The sequence below is a fragment of the Rhea americana genome, unplaced genomic scaffold, assembly GCF_003343005.1.
Source record: "Rhea americana isolate MKP2758 unplaced genomic scaffold, rheAme1 scaffold_345, whole genome shotgun sequence".
Lineage (NCBI taxonomy): Eukaryota > Metazoa > Chordata > Aves > Rheiformes > Rheidae > Rhea > Rhea americana.
In genome coordinates this window covers 587,356-607,444 of record NW_028186474.1, presented here as the reverse complement: position 1 = coordinate 607,444, position 20,089 = coordinate 587,356, and the positions used below count along the sequence as shown (strand labels likewise).

Below are 20,089 nucleotides of genomic sequence, written 5' to 3'. Positions count from 1 at the left end.
GGCAGAGTTCAAGTGTTTTAGATGCGCGTTTTTCTGTGGAGTGAGGCAATGCAAGTTACTGCATTTGTGAAACGCATCCTCAAAGATACGGCTCGTACCACATGTATTTACTGTTAATGTCTCCTTTTGCCAAACATTAGTTATGAGGACCTTGGTGCACTGGATGGGGGAGATGATGGAATGAGAGTCATCAAAACAATTCTAGCTCTGGCTCCTTCTCTTCTGAAGGATTCTGGGTAAGCACTGCTCTCTCTAAATTTCCTGTCTATTGTCCATCTACTTTTATAACTTCCATATTGAAAGGTACAGAGGGAAAGAGTAGCAAAAAAAACTCCTCACCTTCAGCTAGTAGAAAGCAGGTTAAAAATGCCACAGATATAAGCAAGAATTAGCTTGCATTTGGGGTATGCACTGCTGTATGGGCCTTCTTTGACCAGTGGTGGTGTTTCATAGTCATTGGCGAAATGAGAATTTTCAAAGGTCAAAGCAGCAACAGAAAGAACATGGAGGACAGCAGCAGAGAAAGAGGAAACACAACAGAGGAAAATTTCTAAGCAGAATAAGTCATTGAGGGAGAAGTGATGTATGATGCAGAGCTCTGAGAGAATGGATGTAGGTCTCTGCTTTCCTCTGACCCTTTAATTAGAGGAAACTTGTAAACTGTGCCAGGATACAACGCTGAATATCCCAGGAAAAACAAAAGATTCATCCAATGATGGTTTCTTAGATGTTAAATTTCTCCATGATTAATGCTCAAGATTGTTTGTTCCTATTCCCTGTCATGTGGGATCCATTTTGTGTTTAGACCTACGCACGGAAACTTGGCAAACCCAAACCTCTGTTCTGCAAAGGGTGCTCATATACCTTGTTGAAAAGTCCTGACCTTTTACCAGCTTAAGAGAAATTGTTGAAAATCCACTGTTTTGAGAGGAGGAATTGTAATACTGAGAGGCACACTGCTCAGAGAAGAACTAATTCTTTGTGCTTTGCATGATCACAAGAGCCTCAGAGCTTACCAGCAATGGAGATTGATCCCATGGGGGCAGTTGTTAGGATTGTATTTCTTTCCCTTTGCTTGTATTATTAGATCAAGCTGCCATTGATGAATGGGAATGTTTTAAGGTCAGGAATGAGATCCACACCCAGCTGGTAATTAGTTTGGTGAATTTATAGGGAGTGTTCAGTGTGGGACATTTTAGGAATTCTCAAGAGTATATGGCTGGGGCTTGGCCTGTTCCTTGCCTGTTAAACTTGTATCTTGCTACTTTGTCAAAGGCTGCAACCAGTTGCACCATCTCCATGTGCCTGTGAGCTAGAGTGAGTCTGCCTTGTGGCAGGAGCGAAACTCAGAAATGAGCCAGTGTCACACAGCCTGGCTGCAGCAGAAATGGCTCTCCAATGTCCAAGCCCAATACTGGTGCAATGATTGAGGTTACAGTCCTACTGTATATAGGACTGTATGGCCTGAAGCCTGATAATGTTTTCATAACCAATATATGGGGAAAATTTGTGTGTTAAGTTATATTTTATGATTATTGCTTTGCTACTGGGACTTAATGTCACCCTGCTTCTACAAAAATGGACTTCATATTGCCAGTATTCATGCATTTGCATCCTAAAACTTCATCCTCTCCTTTCCTCAGCAGCCTGTTTCACCTTACATTTTTGGGGGCCTCAGTAGGGCTGAGCAGGCTATATATTTGCATGGGACAAGCTGGGATCCTTACACCTCAATACCAGGATTAACTGTTCACACAGAGCTATACCATGAGAATTTGTCTTAAGATCAGCCTTTCTTCCCTCTGAATGAAGCAGCTGCAATCTGCATCTTAAATGAACAGCTGGGATCTGTTTTAACATCATTGGATTGCAGCGTGTTTCCTTCTCATCTCATTTCCTGTATAGATAAGAGTCATCTAGGGAGAAAAGAAGGCCTTAATTTTTCTCAGCTTGGTAAACTGAATGTGTTTCCCCACTTCCTACTCCCATGTGTGTCCTTTCAGGAGTGTGTTTCTGGAAGTTGATCCCAGACACCCAGAGATGGTGGCGAACTGGCTACAGACACACCCCAACTTGCTACTCACTCTTTGTGCCATTCACAAGGACTTCTGTGGCAAGTAAGTCTCTCACCTTCAGACTTTTGCTTCAGATGTAGGWCTGTGTACTGTTCCCTGCATTCCAGTATCTTGAATGAAACTCAGAGAAAGTCAGCAGCTGAAGGCAACCATTTCTAAAATGAGGACTCCTTCAAGAATCTCAGTGTTCTTTTATGTCCCAAGATAGATGGGTAAATGTTTCTGAGTCAGAAGTGCTGACAGAGGCAAGCATTTCTGATGGAGTGACTAGTTCTGGTGAGATTATCTTCCATGGAAAATGGCTGTTTTACATGACGGAGACAGAATCATCTCCCTAGTAAGTTCTAATGCTCTGTTCATTCTTTTCCCCATAGGCCTCGGTTTCTGCACATCCAAAAACAAAGCAGGTGACAACTGTACCTGAAATAAGTCTTCCTTGCAATATGCTTCTCACTGTTGAGCTCTGCTGAACAGCTTGTTGAAAATTCTGCATGGCAGAAGGACTCTCCACTGCATTTCCCAGTGCTTTGAGCTCTCCATACAGTGGCAGGCCTCCTCGCTTCCTGTTACAGTCTTCATCTGGAGCTGCAGAGGATCAAGAGAGAAAAACTAAGATAGAAACATGCGGAAGTGCTTGACTTTCCTCAGGGAACTGCATACAATGTTTTAGTTCTATACTAAACTGACTTATTAATCTCAGAACCCAATATGGAAGAGTTCACAATTCCAGTTATTTCATCATATTTCTGTTATGACAAATTTCAAAGAAATTAAGAGTACAACTTCTGAACAGATCAGATGGCGTGTTTGACCTTCAAGAAATTTCACAATTTTTAGTTCTGCTTTTTGCCTTAAGAGAAATTTAAGAAAAGTGGCCAGACTGTATAATAGGTCCAAACTGTGGCTTGTCCTGGTGCATAGTGTGCGTAGTGTGTGGGTGTAATGGGACATGACTAATCTGCACACTTCAGATTGAGTTCTGTTGCAGGATCCTGATGCTCTGAAGTGGCTCCCCAGTAGTAAAGCAGCGCAGTCCCCACCAAGTGGCATGTCATTAAAGGACCAATGCACGTGTTACACCATGGTTGCTGAGGAGAGACAGAGTTCTACAGCTGAGATAATGTGATTTTGAGGTGGACTTGGGAAGAGATCAGACCAGAATTTACTGGCTCATTTGCCCCTTCTTTTGGAATATTTTTGTTTGGGCTAGAAGGGAAAAACCTCACATTTGCACAGCTATGGGTCACAGCTGAAAAAAGCACCTCCTTCCTATCACGTGTTTTTTTTTTTTTTTCCCAGATTCCTGGCTGTACAGGTTGCAGACTTGAGAAAGGAAAGAGCTCTCTTGGTATTGTTAAAACCATCTGAATGTGCAGCTCCTCCTACGTTGTGGATGCTGCCAGAAACAAACAATACATCGTAATAAAGATTGTGCTTCACGTAGGTGAAACCAGGTCTCAGATCAGTGTTCCTTGCAAGAACTGCTGTGCAGTCATATTTTCAAATGTGCTAGCAGAGCTGAATAAACGTCTGGGATCCACACATTGCTTCTGATAGTAATACCAAACTTCTCTGTAAGGCATTTAAACCTAAGGCTTTACAAAGGAGGTCAGTATCACTACCCCAGTTTCACAGATGGAGAAATCAAAGAAAGAGAGGTGAAATGACTTGTACAGAATTTGACAACAGGCTTAGTTTGGAATAAGAGCTAGTTTCTTCACAGCTGTGGAAATAGCTGAGATATCTTTCTTTGTCTGGGAAAGATGACTCAGAGTCAACACAGAGCAAAACTGAGAGAAATTCCTGAAATGGAGAGTCAAGATCATGCTGTTATAAATAATGGGATGATGAAATCCAAGCTGCTGCTTATTGTTGCTGTTGTTTCCCAGTGTGGCGAGTTCCTTTCCTGACCAAAGCTAACCAGGGAAGGAAGGAAGGAAGGAAACCAGACCAAAGGATCTGATGAACCGGTCTGAATGGAAGCATTTGCWGGGCCAGAGGAGGTGAGCATGTGCTAGGGGGATGGAAGTTTCCAGTTATGACCTTTGCAGTCTCAGAGTGTGCCAAGGAGGTGCCATCATGCTGTCCAGCCAGGCTAAACTGAGAGTGTGTTACCAGAAGCATTAGCTAGGAGCTGCATCGGCACACTCAGCGTCTGGCCTTTGGGAAAGCTGCAGGGAATTCAGAGCGCTTTACTTGAGCAGTAATACACCTGCTCCTCTTCCTCTCTGCCTCTCTCACAATGACTCTCTGCCGCTCTTTCGTTCACCCTTTAACTCTTGAACCTTGGCCCTGCTTTCTTATAGGTGCAGGCGCTCTCTCTGTACTAGTGCTCAGGTCTCTGCTGGGATTCTCTTTGCATCCCCTGGATTTTTACCCTTCTGCTCACAGATTTTCACCCCATTCCACTACTCTCAGCACTGCGTTTGTCCTCCCCACCTCTCTGCTCGCCCCAGGGAGTTTGCTATGTCCAGTGCTGTACCTGAAACTGAGTCTTCATTACCTGACCTGGGGAAAGTAAAGGAGATCTAGGGAAGGGGAGAACTGAATAGGCTGAGTTAAAATGAAGCTTACCCAAGCTTTGGAAATAAAGTTCCTGCACAGCTAATTTCTTGCAGTTTTGCCTGCCAGAGTGGTGAGTACAAATTGTAGGCAGAGGGGTTTTCATTGTGGTATGCTTTTTATTTTTATTTTTTTGTTGATTTCTTCTTTTTTTTAATAATAATTTAAAGGATTTTTTTTTAAGCTCACAGTTTGACAGACTTTGCTCTTTAAATTTGGTTTTTAACAGTGTTCCCGGATGTCATCTCAGCGTTGACAATATTTATGAAGCACAGAGCAACAGGCGTAGCTTACTTCTGCAGGATATTTAAAGAGTGGGATAATTTACTGGTTTGAGGTGTTAAATGGCATCATGTTGCATTCGTCAAGGGACAGGCTGATTCCCAGCAGCAGGCTAGAATAAGCTGTTCCTGTACACGTGCTGGTGGCTGTGCTGTTGTCAGAGAGCAGCATGTATTTTCTCTGAAGCATCTGTTGCTGGTCAGAGGCCTTAGCAGGACACTTTCTCTGCAAGATGGACTCTTGGTCTCATCCAGCAGGACAAGTGTTMTATTCCTATATTTATCACTAAAGCAATAATAAAAATGCTTGCATTTCTGTGGGTTTGTGCTGTGTAGTGGTTGCATGTCTCGGGAAATCACATGGCRCTGCTGGCCCTCTCATAAAGACAGGAGTGGAGAAAAATCATTTTTTCTCCCAAGAGGCTGGATTTATTTATTAGATTCCCATCTGAGGGAATGTCCTGTTGTAGTACAGTTTGTTCTTTAGTGCTTTATGCATGTTGGCCCATGCTCATTTTGGTACAGAAATGCTTCAGAGCTTTCTGGATATGATAGTTTTAAAGAAACACAGACAGCCCCAGTGTTCTTGCTTAGCTAGTGGGCCATCTCTGTCAGCTGTGAAAGGGAGACTCTACCATGCCAGCTACATACTGTGCACGARAGCTTTCTGCAGAGGGTGCGACCACTCTCTGAAGCCACAGAGCGCTGATAATTTTGTTGATGCTTTACGTATTCTGACATACACTTAGCTTTCTGGGATCTTGCTGTGCCTTTGGAACTGTATCAAAAAGGTGTTTTGTTTCCTGAAGTTTTGGAAGAACTTAGTTTTCCTGCAGGACCCTGAAGAGTGTGATTGCAYGCATTCCTCTGTGTGTTTCGGAGAGTTACCGGTTGAGAAGTAAGGCTTTCCCTGAGGAGGTGGTAAAAGCTTGCTCTTTGGCAGAGCCCTGTGGGTGGTGCTGTGGTACCAGCTTCTGTGTCCTAGCTGGAGACTAGCCCTGCTCCAGGCTCTGCTAGCAGTGCTGCACTTGTCAGGAGCATGGGAACATACAAACCCTCAGTGAGAAAACTTGGCCAGCGGAAGACTACAGCACAGATGCATCTTTAGCCTTTATTCCAGTACCAGTAAAACAGAGCTTCAGCACAGCCCTCRCCTGGGGAAGCTGAGAGAGGACCTTACGGTTGTGGTGCAAAACTGGAATTGTACTTAATGCTGTAAATGGGAAGCCTGAAGCCTTTTTAGAGCTGTTTTTCTATGTTTGTGGACATTTCCAGTATGTTGGAGGACACAGATGGAGGGTGATATTCTTGCTGGAGTGTAATTTCCCTATGGCATCCAGACTCTTTTTGCTGCCTTTGGGGGCAGGTTCTTGTTGTCCTCTCCTGATGTGGAACACAGTTGCCTCTCTTCCTCAAGCAGCTTTYGTGTATTAGCTTTCATGTTCATAGCATCACTTCTAATACATGTTACTATGTTTCCTCCTGGTCTTCATTTTGGAGGAAAGAACCCTCCCCACCTTAAATGTTGTGTGTTGCTTTTATAGGCCCCTTGCATGCCTTCCCTCCCTTCCTGGGGGATATAAATGGGAACCAGGTGTGCTGAAGGTTAGTGCGCTGCAAGAGATACTTGTGCCTATGGTGACTGAAGAGCAGTCCACCAGAGCTCAAGTTACTACAGAGGAGGAGCAGTGAAAACTAAGCCAAAACTTGCATTAACGTTTTGTTTGTCTGGGCAAGTTCTCAAAAGTTTTATTAGAATTATTTTATTAAACTACTTTTTGTTGCTCAGGGTTGCATCTGGAGGGACAAATATTCAGTGAGAGAAGGCTTGTACTCTGACAGTACTGGCACATGATGAGACACCAAAAGAGACTTTATCAAGCTTCCAAGCTGTTGTCACTTGCATAGATGTTTTGATAGGCTTTCAGTAGGTGTCTGAGGTTTGAAATGTTTCTCCCTGGGAAGGATTGTGTCATAGCCCTTCTCTGTATCCTTTGCTTGACAACTGCTTGCACTTCTCAGCATTGTCCATCCAGTCCTCAGTGAACATGGGAGGCTGTTTACACGCTGCCATCCTGCGGCCCTGGGATCATGGCCGAAGCATGCTCTGCATTCAGCTGCTGAGAAGTTACAGGAGCTCCAAGGATACTCTAAAATGTACCATAGTTGCAGAATCAGACCTGTAACCAGCTCCCTCCTGCTTTGCACGCACCTTTTGGCTGTGCAAGATGGACTTGGGCTGACGTGCCTAGGGTTCAGAGTTGGGGGCTGACCCRTTTCCGAGATTTGCCTTCCTCCCAGGGCAGTTGTAAAAGTGCCCACCAGCGAGAGGCAGTGTCTTGCAGAATAGTGACCAATATGATCTATCTGCRTAACACTTCATTCTGTCCAGTGTGAAGAAAGATTGTGGGTTTCATTGGGAGAGTATGGTGGGTAGGGATGACAAAGAGAAGGAGACTGTTTCCAGCAGTACTTGCCCACAAGCCAGGCCTGGGTAGTCCCAGGTACGACCAAAAGCTGATGTGACTTGTACTTTCTTCTCCATCTGCCATTACCCCATCAGAGACAAGCATGCTGTTTTTCCACTTTGCTCCCTTTAGGAATTTTAATGTTGTGTTTGTTGGAGACTTGCCAACAGTTGGGTCCTGTATTGGGATTTGTCAGACTTGGATTCAGGTCCCTGCTATGTGACAAACTGTATGTGTGACCTTGATTGTGTTATTGCTTACTGTTTCCTGCTTGTTGGGATAATACTTCACTCACAAGAAGTGAGGTTACGGAGTACTCGGGTATTGCAGAAAGCGCTGTGATTGTCCTGTGGCACCCTGTYGTTCAGTCACATCCAAGCAGAGCAAAAAATGAGCCACGTTTTATTAAACAAGTGAATCTCAGCTGCTGTTTGGTGGCAGGCGCACACCATCCTGCTGCAGCATGATGCATCAGGCTTGTTGCACTAAATTGCAGTGATGCCAGTGCAAAACCAAAGGATGTGGAAACAAGCCAAAATACTAGCACTAGCTTTTCTGCAGTGGTGTGTCTGAGCGTGGCGAGAGCGTGACAYGCAGGCAAACCAGTCTGCTGCAGAATGCTGAGGAAGTTGTCTGCATCCTGTGCACAAAAGCYAATGGTGCTTTTACAGTACGTGAACATCAAATATGTTGTTATTGTAGACATGGGTGGAGAGAAGTGCTGCCACATGTTGTGGTCTTGATGGTTTGTCTGACTTATGCAGCTGATGTCAGAACTGTAACCTTGTTAAAATGGTAACTTCTAACTCTATAAAGATCTATTCCCTGCTCCGTCGTCTGCTCTCTTCACCGGCAAACCTGAGTCGTCGCTATTCTGTGCCTTGTGTGCATTTTGGAGACAGTGGGTACCCAACAGCAGAGATGTCATTTTGGTTGCAGCTGCCCAGTCAATGTTGTGAAGATAGCCACAGCTGCATGAGCAAAGCTGCCACAGGATAGAGGGTAACAGTCTTAGAACAACTGCATGTGAACGAGCTGCCGCTGTGGGAAGATAGCACGTTGTCCCCATTACGTACTTGCTCTGGATTCCACTTGCTTCAAAGGGCTGCACAGGTAGTCTTAGGCTTTATCTTACTTCTGGGACATCTGAGATGTTCTGAGATCATGCTTGTCCCTGGCAGAGAGAGTCAGTAGGCATTGCAGAGATTTTCAGCTCCCAGGCTTGTATTTGCAGCACTGCAAAGAAGCTTGTCATCTAAATAGCCAAGGCCAACAGGCATGTCAAGAAATGGAGGCACAACAAAGGAAGAGCCTTGGCAGAGTTGCAGAAAAAGCATAAATGCTCTTAAATGCAGTTCTGACAACCTAGCTCTGCTTCTTTGCCCCTTCAGCTGTTCTGGTCCTCTTTTAAATGGTGTGCTCATATAGTCATCTCAGCTGTTGCCTGGGAGGATGATAATGCCTTCAAAGCAGGAGGTAATTGTCRTTCCTTTTCTTTTTACAATGGGAGAATGTGACCAGAGAAAAGTTGGGCTTGGAGAGCCTTGGTCTGTCTCTAAGAAATGATGAAAAGAGGTGTGGAGCTAAGTGTCTCACGAAGTGCAAGTCATATATAGGAGGCAAACTCCAAGCATCTCTCTTATGCTTAACCTGTGCATCTTTGGAGAACGGGTTCCATTCGTTCTCTGTGTGGATGGCCTTCTGGTGGGCCTTGACCCATAGGAAATGGGGGAGCAACAACAGACAAAGCACAACTCTGAGGCATCTTATTCTTTTTTCTTTTTTTCTTTTTGTAAACACCGATGGCCCAGCTAGGTATTAGCTATACCCAGCAGCACGGGGGAGGTATGACTCTGTTTTCAGGGGAATGTGTTAAGCAATTCTTATATGGGAGATCTTGATTTCCAGTTTATACTAGCTGCTGTCCGCTGTTTTTGCTCCTCACCTGCCACCTCTTTCTTTGTTGATGGCTTTTGTCTGCTGTGTGTTAGCTGTAGCATGGGCACTCAGGGGCGCACCTATTTTCAGGTTGATGGCATAGTGCCTACTGCAGTGGAGTCCTCACTTGGCAGCTGAGTTTCTCCTCCAAGCAATGCTGGTAGACGAGTGGCTTCTGCTGTTGAAATCCTCACTGTTTGAAATATTTGTCCAAGACTGTGTAGAACATCACAACTGCTTGGATTGTTACAAAATTTCCTGCCTGGTGTTTGGATTATGATTAATCTGTTAGGTTTGCGTAGTGCTTTGATGTTCCAGCTCCAAATACAGAGTAAGCAATTGCAACTCCGTTGACCTCAGTGGAGTCATCCCGCTCACTCCAGCTGAATAGAAGTTGGCCCACCTAATGATACGTAGTATTTGTATTCTGTGAAACAAGAGTCCAGTCATTGATTTAAGCCTTTCCAGGAACTGGAGGCTGTTAAGCTGATAAATCTTTCCTCTTTTTCCACACTGCTCTGCCACTCATCTGGGGTGACCTTCTCACTATCCCTTTTGACTTTGAGCTTGCTTTTCCCTGGAYGACTCCTCTGAGCCTCTGTCCCAAGTTACTGTCCTCAGCCTTTGCCCTATGTGGCATTACTATTATGGTTTGTATTACCATAATGCTTACAAGCTTTTTTCACAGTCTGCTCTATCTCTAAGCCTTCATGACTTTTTTTTCCCCCGTGCCAGTATCTTGCTGTGCAGCCCTCCCCCTGCAACTGTTGTCAGCTTGCATGGACAAATTTCTTTCTATTCTAGGTAATTTGGAGTAGGTTCATCACAGAGAAATGCTGCTCTACAATGTTTTTGTCTTGTGTTCTCCTTGATGTGATTTTTGCTACCGATAGTGCTTGCTGGGGTGGGATGCATGCAGCTAGCAGCTGCCAGGACTTGTGCTCTCTTGGCTCAGAAATAGCAGATTAAGATCATACTTTGCTCAAACAAGGCCTCTTCACTGGATGTATATGGGCAGGGGGCACTCAGGCTGCAAGCAGTTTTTGTGCTTTAACTTCCAGGTCAGTGAGTTTTTTCTCATTTGTATCAGCAGATGGTAACCCTTTTTCTAGCAAATTCTTCTGCTTCAGGAGCATGCAAACACACACATAGCTGAAGCAGATCTTGACTTTCAGAATAAATTGCACAGCATATGCTTTAAGCCTAACAAATATATCATCTGTTCTGCTTAAAGGATTGCTTGTGTGCCCTCTTAACAAACAGTAAAGCCAGGAGTGCAGAGGTAGGTGGGTTATTCACCCATTTTGGCTTTTCCATCCATCATTACTTACGTGGAAAAAAGGGAACATACATAYTTTCAGAGAACTGTCTTTGAACAGATGGCCTTCGTAAAGTGTAAAATCGGGATAATTAAGTGTTTCCCTTTGTTACTGAGTAGGGCCAGGACTGAGGCCAGAGTGTAAGAGATGATTCATGAGCACAAAAACGAAAAGATGAACTTGTCCAGATGATTGCCTAATAGTCTGTTCTTGGTGTCCTGATTGCAAAAATAACCGCTTGAAATCCCCGGTCTTTGCAATGGTAAGACTCTAGGTTGTCACTTCATAGCAACCTCCTGTGCTCGGGCTGAGTCAGAAAAAGCAAGACCTGCCTGGGAGACACCACTGAGGGTCTGCACGTTGCTGAGCACCTGTGTAGGAGGTACCTCTGAAGAACTGTATGTGGGCACTTGCCATTAGATCCTCAAGCATCCTTGCCCGATACCAGCAGAGCTCCCACCGGCAGGCGTGAGGTTCCTCGCTCTCCAGATCAGAGCTGCTGCTTTTCTGGAAGCAGCAGGCAGAACAGCAAAGATGGGTGCAGTGCAGGAGGCCCAGGGGAACTAAAGGAAACCTGTTTCAGCAATACAGCYAGTTAGCCAAGCAGGGTTGGCAAGTCTTTCTCTGAGCAACCTCCTTTTTCCTTCCTCATCTAATCTGGCAGTGCTCTCCTCTATCACAGCTCTACTTGAGCATTTCAGCCCTGGAGCGTTTTCACACCCGGTTTCGCCTGAGCTCTAGTAACTGTGATGTTTGTGCTGTGGGTCCCTGCAGAATTCCCTCCGTCCTGATCCTCTTGGACTTTGTCCCTAGAACAAAATTCTGCTTGCGCTTCTCAGAATTAGCAGGCATTAAGCTTAACTCAGAACTGCCATTTCCTGGGAAGTTCTTACACTGTAAAACTTGTTTGTTTTTTTTAATCAGAATGAAATAATTTATTTTTACATTTCCAATGAGGCCACTGTGTCCTAGACTTTGATTTTAGAAATGTTTTGCTCTGGGATTTCTGAATTTTCATTTTGAATATTATCCACTTTTTTTTTTACTTAGGCTTACTGCTGATTTTCTAAGTAAAGAGTAGTAGCAGGTGACACTGTATATTATATAAGGGAATACAGTAGTTATCTTTTCTAAAGTCACTAAGAACAGCTGCTACTTCATATGAAATGAAATGTCTTCTCTAGAACAAGAAGTCCCTTGCTTATAAYGTAATGAAAGTATGATGGTGTCATTACAACACCCAAAAACATCTTCATCTAGAAAAGCAGATAACATTCTGTTCTGTAGTAAGTAGCAATTCATCTTAATGATCTAAAAAATAATATAATATTTCATTTCTCATGTCACGCTAGGGCAATCTAGTAATGATGACTATAGAATAAAAACCTTTAAACATATGCAAAGTTTTGAAATAGATTCAGAGCTGCCGGAAACAAAGCTGTTAAAAATAGCTTTGTCAGATTTTATCAAAATCAATGCTTTTTCCAAAACAAACAAAAGATCTACTTTTAAACATTCTTAGAAGAGCAGCTTCCCTTAAGAATGTCTTCYGTTAAGATGTTTTCATGGTGCTTTTCTACCAATTGTCGTCCTGCCCCGGTGAAGGCACTGCACTGTTTGTCATGTGCTTTTGCACTTTACATGGGACTTGGACCCTCCTCACTAGGACTTGACCCAAGTGTCCATAGTGAAAGACTTGAGGACTCCCGCACTACGTGAGCTGTCCCTCTCTGACTCCCATACTCCCTCCGTACTGCTTGTAGCACGTCATGTCAGATGTGAAATTGTTCTCCTCATCCTGAGACGGGAGCAGACTGTTCAAACAGCTGCAGTCTTCCTTGCCGCTCGTACAGGAAAAGGACAGGGTGCTCTCACCGCTGGGTCCATATCACCCCCTGCTCCCTTGGCGCTGCGGAAATGGCACGCAGGCATGCCTGGTCCTCTTTTCCAAGATGCCACCTAGACGAGCTACGCCGACACATTCCAAAGCGTCTGGGGGTAGAGCAGAAGAGATGCCGCGCACGTGCGGGAGGCTGCAGAGTTAATGGAGCCGAAGTTTCCTTTCCCGTCCTGCCTTGCCTTGTGATATGATGCTTAGCGGCTAGGCCGTTGCTGCTGCTATAGAGGAAAGTGTTTGTGGTTACCTTTCAGCAGTTGTTGCTGCAGATGCTGCTAGGAGGCTACTATTTGGGGAACCAACTTTCAGTGTGGCTTAAATCACAGATAAAGACTTTATCAGTCTTAAATTAAATCCACATGGCTGTTACTCCACTTAATTAAGAGAAAATGACCTGATACTGAAGGAAGTTTGCTTGTTTGGTTTAAGCGATCATGTTCAGTTTGCAAATAGCATCCAAAGTGGAAGAGCAGATCTAGGATGAGACATGGCAACAGTGGAGTTTATGGGTGGGATTTCTTTCATTGGAGTCTATGTACAATCCAGGCATCAGTAATTTTAAAATGTAAAGTACCCCCAACAGAGGAGCATCAGACAGCAGTATGCTGCCTAGACCAGCCTGCTGTTAGCAAAGCACAACTGCCATGTTCATCCCACTATACTAATTTGAAGACTTTATTTTCCTTTTTCTTAACAACATTGGTGAAAAAACTTAGTTAAGAGTGAATGCTGAGCAATCCAGCAGTCTGAAATAAAGGTGCCGGTAGCTTTGTAAGTGCAGAGACAAAACCATGACAAGAGCAGAAGAGGAAGGGAAGGTGAGTGGCAATTTTTGAGTTAGAGCAGAGCAGTCAGATTGCACGTGCAGATTTATACCACACAACCTTAAAGCCACTGCCACTGGGAGAAGTGCATGGGTGAATATAGGCTACGAGGGCAGTTGCTGGAACCATGGCACTGAAATAGCACTGGGAGAGATCTCCCAGRTGTGCTCCTCTGAATTTTATTTCTACAAGTCAATAGATGTCCCTGCTTGCTTCAGTTCAGAGGTAGGTGGGGGTTTGGAAAACAGAAGAGTTCATTATTGCCTAGACTAAGATCTGGCTTTAACTACATTCAAACCTAGTCTTTACAAAGATATAAAAATGTCTTTGCTCTTTCTCAAACTGTGTTCTGTATGCTATTTCTTCCCCTTATCTGGATTTGTCTTGAAAATGAATGTTTCAAAGTTCAGGCAAAAGTTTAGTGTAGGAGACAGTGTAGCTAAGTATACAGCACTAGAGCCTGTGATATCTCTAGGGAAACCTAAGTGTAATGAAGTCAACAGGAATTTTGCCTGTGAGCAGGGAATTGATGATAACTAGGGAGTCTGAGGAGAACTGGTCCATGTTAAAAAAGAGACAGTCCCCTAGTTCATGGCATCAGGGAAAGCTTGGTGGATTTATCTGGCTGTTCTGAAGGGATTCGTGGGTTGCATTTTAAAGCTTATAGAGTCTACTTAAAGTCTATGTACTTTTGAGTAGGACAGAGGTCTTAAATTTGAGGGCCTAAGGGAGGCTCTGTCCTTCTGTCACCACATGCTGAGCCATAGAAGGTGCAGGGTTGAACAGTCGGTGATCAGGGAAGYACACCAACAGGGGAAGGAGGCCAGGGCAGAAGGGGATCTGGGGAGCTTCTGTGGGAGTTTAAGAGCTGTATCATTTTAATGCAGATGCAAAGAGTGCTACTGGCACCCGCAGTCTTTGTGGAGGAGCCCTAAGGAAGTGCAGAGGGAGCGGGAGTGACTGCTGGTGCCAGCTCCAAGGCTTGTGCACTCTCGGTGCGCAAGGACACAGGTTTTGCGCGAGGCGCTGGCATGTAGGAGTTGAGGAGGGAAATAGCTGCGAGCCCAGGAGGCTGCTGGAGGTGGCAGAAGAACTTTAACAGCAGTGTAAACATRCAGTGGAGAAGTGTCAGTAGAGTTGTAGGACAGTTTCAAGGAGATAATCCTGCTACAAATAGGGAGGTTGAAAACCAAGCTACAGGACTTCGCTAGGAACGCTCTATATGGCTCTGTCAAAAAAGGTGCTCATGCAGGAGCAGGTGCAGAACACGGCTAGGAGGATGAGTAAGGACTGGAAACCTTGGTATTTGCATGAGGACTAAGAGATTGGTTTGTTTTGCCTAGCAAAACAAAGCCTGRGAGAGGAATGTGATGTCTCTGTGTAAACACTTCATTGCAGAGTAAATACCGGAAGGGAAGAAAAGTTCTTTATWATAAAGATCAGTGCTGACACAAGGACAGCTTGGTACAAATTTGCTATTAATGAACTTAGCCTGGAGATTAGATTTTCAACTAATAGAGGAGTGAGATTCTGGAGCAGCCTCTCAAAGGGAGAAATGGAAACTAAAGGAGCTTGATAAGCCTGCTATAGAAAGGGAGAGTAAATTCAGTCTCTCATGGTCTCATGTTTTATGCATGTTGATGGTATAAACAGCCCAGCCTAATAATCTAGGCAGAATTGCAAGTTGCAGGAGTCAAAATCAGCAGCCGTAATTAAGAATCAGTGGCCAAGTTATGAGCTGACTGCAGGAAACRGGGGGAGTTTTGCAAGAGCTGCACTGAGCAGATACTCAGCTTTGGCTGTGTCCTAGGGTTAAAGGACAAGGATGCCACCAAATTGATTAAGGCTGGAGCCTTTTTGCAACATTTGTTAAAACCAAAACTTGCRCAGCAGAACTTGTAAGTCATCACCCCTACTTCCCAATTGCTCCCAGTTTCTGCTCCACTTTGGCACAAACCTATGCTGTAGCTCTAATAGCATGGCTTAGTCTCTGTGCCCCTACTTCCTTGTTCATAAAAGATGATATACTTAATGACACATTTTGAGAATACCTCAAATTTTGCTGGAARCTTTGTGAAAGAACCTTTTGGCATGAAAAGAAGGCTAGCAAAGTTGGCAGAGCCTTTGTCAGAGGAGATGCTTAGGACCCTTTTTCAAACTGGCCTGTCAGTTTTTGCTGTGCAGGGAGATTTCTGTAAATCATTTTCAGAATACATCTCAGATATGGATTTTCCAAAATGACAGTGTCTTAAAAAAAATGCTTACTTTAGAAAATGTTTGGTGGGTCTTTTACTCTGTGTTGTAGCTGCATCTTTTGCCTGCTACTTGGGTGAGCAGGCTGCAGAATCATCTTTGGCTTGAGTTTCAAACCCRTAAAGGCTGGTCTCATACTTTGGAGATCTGTAAAACCAAATGGTGGGTGTCAAATACCATCCCCCGTTGGGTAGCRTGTGTCTGTGGAGCAACCCAGGCAAACTTCTCCAATTAAAAAATTTTTTTTTGAATGGTTTTAACTAGTTATCAAAGATGGCTGGGCTGAAAGAAGCTTGGAGGCTTTTTTTGTTTTTTGGTCATCAGGGAGTGGTTTCTCACCTACAAGTGTCCTAACAGAGCAGCACACTCAGCACCTCCCTCCAGCTGAGCTTCAGTCTTTCCACCCAACTGAGCCATTGGTGAGGRTCATTGCACAGAGGATCCTATGAGACCTGTTTAGCTACCATTGCATTAGCTTCAGTCTGATAACAGGTTGTGAGGGGTGGAGTATGTGAATCTCAGTATGTGCATAAACTCTGGATGAAGTAACTGAGTTTGGAGTCTTTGCATAAGACGCATGAAAAGCCCAGGACAGAATTACCCTGGAGTCTGAATGCCCCTATTCATAATGTCAAGATTTTCCAGTAAGAGTAAACTCCCTGTGCTGCGTAATGAAAGGTTGAATTCCTATCTTTATCCCAGGAGTTACATTCTCCACTTGCAGCTTACTTAGGACATCAGAATGACTCCTGATATGAAAGACACATTGTGTCTTCTCCTATCCTATTCTCTTAGCAGCCCTCCTGTCTCCATGATTAACTCAGCAGCTGGGGTCTGTCTATGTGCCGGTGCAGCGTGTTCACTTGTGCTGAGATGGTTTCCTGCTGCCGTGGAGGAAAAGGTTAAGGACTAAAAGGAGCCCTGCCATCATCTGTAAGGCATGAGGAGCCCAGTGCCACTCTTGCCTTGCAGATTTCTGACATCTGAGGAACTGGACCTTGTGGCTTTCCCTGAAAGACAAGCCAGCTATGAGGGGTTTATAAATACTCTTCCATATGCTGGCAGAGAGGGAGTGCAGCGTCTCTATGGCTTGATTCAGATTCAAGTGGCATGAGCCTGTTCTTGAACTATGTCAGTCATAGCTACCAACACAATCACGTGCTGCGCCACTCTGAATAGAAGCGTCTGAGGAGGCAAATCTTGATCATTTGGGATGTGGAGGGTCACATTCAGAGGTGTTTGCTCAGTGCTTCCAGCCTCATTTGTGAGTGTGCAACAGACTGAAAGAAGAGGAGGATGGAATTAGAGGCCAGATTAATAAAATGAGCAAGGCAGGCAGCAGGCAATGGAGATTATCCTTGCCTTTCCCTTTTTGTGGTTAGGTACAGTCTTCTAGAGTCTTGTCTGTAATACAGGGCTCAGTATCTGATTGCCAGGTGAGGGCTCCAGCTAGATACCACCTTATACATCTGTCCGGGGTTGTTCAGAGTCCACAGACTGGCTGTTGCTCAAGTGCTTTCCCTAGCTTGCCTCACTGTTCCCTGCAGCTTCCTACTCTTCACAGCCCAGTACTTCTCCCTGAGGCCCGGCTGGGGTGTTGCTGCAGTCACATTTACAGCCTATAAGAAGCTGAAATAAAACCATGCAGACTAACTTGTTACATACCTCTGGTCTACAACACCACCCATGTTTTTCCACCTGAAGTCCTAATGCTGCTGATGAGGGGTAGTGTGACTTAAGACTAAGTGACTCATGAGCTGCCTGTTCCTGGCCAGCTGTGATAGGATCTCTGCAAAGAGGGTTTGGAGGATCCCTTGCTCAGAGCATACTGGCTCCTGTAGGCGCTTGCATCCAAAATCCTCTCTCTACTGGCAGACGCCTTATTTGAAGGTTTGGAGTGCACTGCTGGCATCCTGCCCATGGGCTTTTGAGCCTCTTTAACAAGAGGGTCTCCAAAAGCTGTGCTTTTGATGTGACGTACTATAGTATAGGTTTGGAAGCATCAAATAGCCTGGGATTTTTTTTCCTTCTCCTTGAAATAACAACCACAAAAACAATGACCAAGTTATTTGAAAAGGTTTCAGCGCTGGAGTCTGCGTAGCTGTCAGCTGGGTTCTGCCGCTCCTCCGTGCTGAGCCCGGTCCACACTGGCAGCTGAATGAGCTCTGTGGAGTATTTAAGTGACTGGGTCAGTAACTGGGGGAGACCGTTATCATAAGGCCTGTGACAAATGGCCCTTTCACTTGGCTGGTGAAGGCTGCCAAATGTTGTGCTTGCCCTTCGTGCTGGCATCATTCAGGGCCCAGGCATGTGCTAGAGTTCTAACTCAAGGGCATGTTGTCTTCTGAGAGCCCAGAGGACAGCTTGGGCCCGGGGTTTGTTTGCACTAAGGCTTGCTACATCTCCCTGCCAGAACAGCAGAAAGGCGCTGTGACCTAAGGGCAAACCAGACTGTTCAGCGCTGATCAGCGTGATGGTAGAGATGAGGCTGCAAYGGCGTGCTGACAAAATAGGGGTGTATTCACTTTGCATTGCTTTAATCCAAATTCCAGCATGATTTGTTCCCATGAAGTAAAAGCAAGCAAACAAGGAGTGAAGAGTTGTGCTAAATATTCACTTTCACTGTTGTAGTTAACTGTAGAGCTCTTTGAAATGTGAATATATTCCCTTTCCTAGTATTTCCCCTTCTTTTTAAGCAAGCATATGTAAAATCACTGGCTTCCCAAGATAACTGTATCAGCACAAGGTCAGTTTTGTTCTGTCACACTGTTGCATGTGTTTTAAAAGAAAATAAATTCAGTCTCTTGTGTATCAGAAAGATGAGATTTAAATGTATAGTCCTCACTGGGTTAACTCCGTTTGTCAAAAGGAGAGTCCAGCCTACACTTTGAAAACTAAAATCCTTTTTTAATATGTGCAAAAAAGAAAAGGTTTGTATAGATTGGAAGGCACAAGAAATGGAAAAATAACAGTCCTTAAAAATACTGGGTGAGAAAATTATTTTTCACTGAAGAATTGCAAGCTTTTGGTTTGGTTTAAGAGGCCATTCCTGATGACAAAGATGTATAGTTTTGCAGCTTTTTGGATTTTTTTTTGTTCTAAGTTTTTCTTTTACTTGAGTTGATTCCTCATTCTTGCTAATTTGTGGCTCAAAGAGTGCATTATGCATCACAGCTGCAACATAGTTGTTGCAGCTTAGATCATTCAGAGCTCTGCTAATCAGTATGGAATATCTGTGTTGCACAGCCTGGTTCAGACTTGCAGCAGACATTAATGTTCATTAGCTAGCTGAGATGAGATACCTATTTGTTGTGATCTAATAAGAGATACAGAAAAGGAGAGAGATCGTACAAAATACTAATATGCCCAACTACAGCTTTTAAAAAAACAAGAATTGCACAAGGTACACAGTGATCCAGTTTACAGTGGAGCATGAAAACAGGCTATTCTGAAAGCTTTGAGAGAGGAAAAGTCTCTGTAAAGAAAATAAACACTTACCAGGATGTGTGGCAAAGTTGCCAATCTCACTCTTGTGGCAGTGGAGTGACAAATTAAACAATCATTTCTTTTCTCTGAACAATGGCACTGGGTTTTAGCAGCAAGTGTCTTTTGCTTAGAAGGGTAGTCCCAGGCTTCAAATAATATCGCAGATATCTGTGACAAAGTGAGGAACCTCTGAGCTGCTTGCTTCTTGTCGTCTTGGTTCAAAGTAAATACTACGGCCCCATATACTTTGGCAGGCTCGTTCTTGTGGTCTGTAAGTGAGCAGTGCTGTCACTTATAAATTATATAAATTTTTATACTAATTCATCATTTTATATATAAATCTCTTCCGGTTTGATGTTGTTTTGTTCCTAATACTTAAAGGATTCTCTGAGGTGTGAAATAAGGAGGCTGTTGCATTGCATTTCGTCCTAGGAAAGCATCTCTTTGTGCCACAGACTCTGCTGTATCCTCAGGCTAGTCTTCRTGCCCGGAAGCATACTAGCAAAACTTCCCCAGTGAGAGATCCTGCTGTGGCCTGAACCCCTCCTGCTTTACTTATTTCCTTACAGACCAGCACCTGCTCTCAGCATTGCCATCTCCTCTGAGGCCTCTTTAGATGGGCAGTCTGCAGAACTGGCTTGGCATCATGGTGGTATGTTGGAGCTTTGAGCATTAGAGCTATGTCTGCAGGGGGTGGGTTAAACAGGGAAACGAGGGAAGGCTGAGCACCGGAGGGATGCAGGCCTGCATCTCTTCCCATAAAAATGGGAAAGACTTCTCGTGTCTTTTTTAGATACAGATCAGCCTTCATAATAGCAGACAACAGAGATGCTCTGCCATCTCAGGAAGCTGTATCACATACAAAAGCCCTTGTGGTGGCTGTAAATGTAAAATATTTAGTGACACCACAGTACTAGAGAGGCTAGTTGTACCTGCCGGTGAACAGCATGGCTGTTCTTGTAAGCAGGTGATCACAGTTTCTGAGC

At 44.3% G+C, this 20,089-nt stretch overlaps 1 protein-coding gene across 1 annotated transcript in view; it reads left to right on the top strand.

The window, feature by feature from the left end:
• Positions 1-8,214, top strand: part of HEMK1 (HemK methyltransferase 1, mitochondrial release factors N(5)-glutamine) — a 33,575-nt gene extending 25,361 nt beyond the window's left edge. The window contains exons 10-13 of the mRNA XM_085311605.1: positions 141-236; positions 2,004-2,117; positions 2,450-4,078; positions 4,867-8,214. Of these exons, the coding sequence (XP_085167731.1) occupies positions 141-236; positions 2,004-2,117; positions 2,450-2,486 (247 nt within the window). The 3' untranslated portion in view covers positions 2,487-4,078; positions 4,867-8,214. The remainder of the gene's footprint in view (positions 1-140; positions 237-2,003; positions 2,118-2,449; positions 4,079-4,866) is intronic.
• Positions 8,215-20,089: the final 11,875 nt, after the last annotated feature.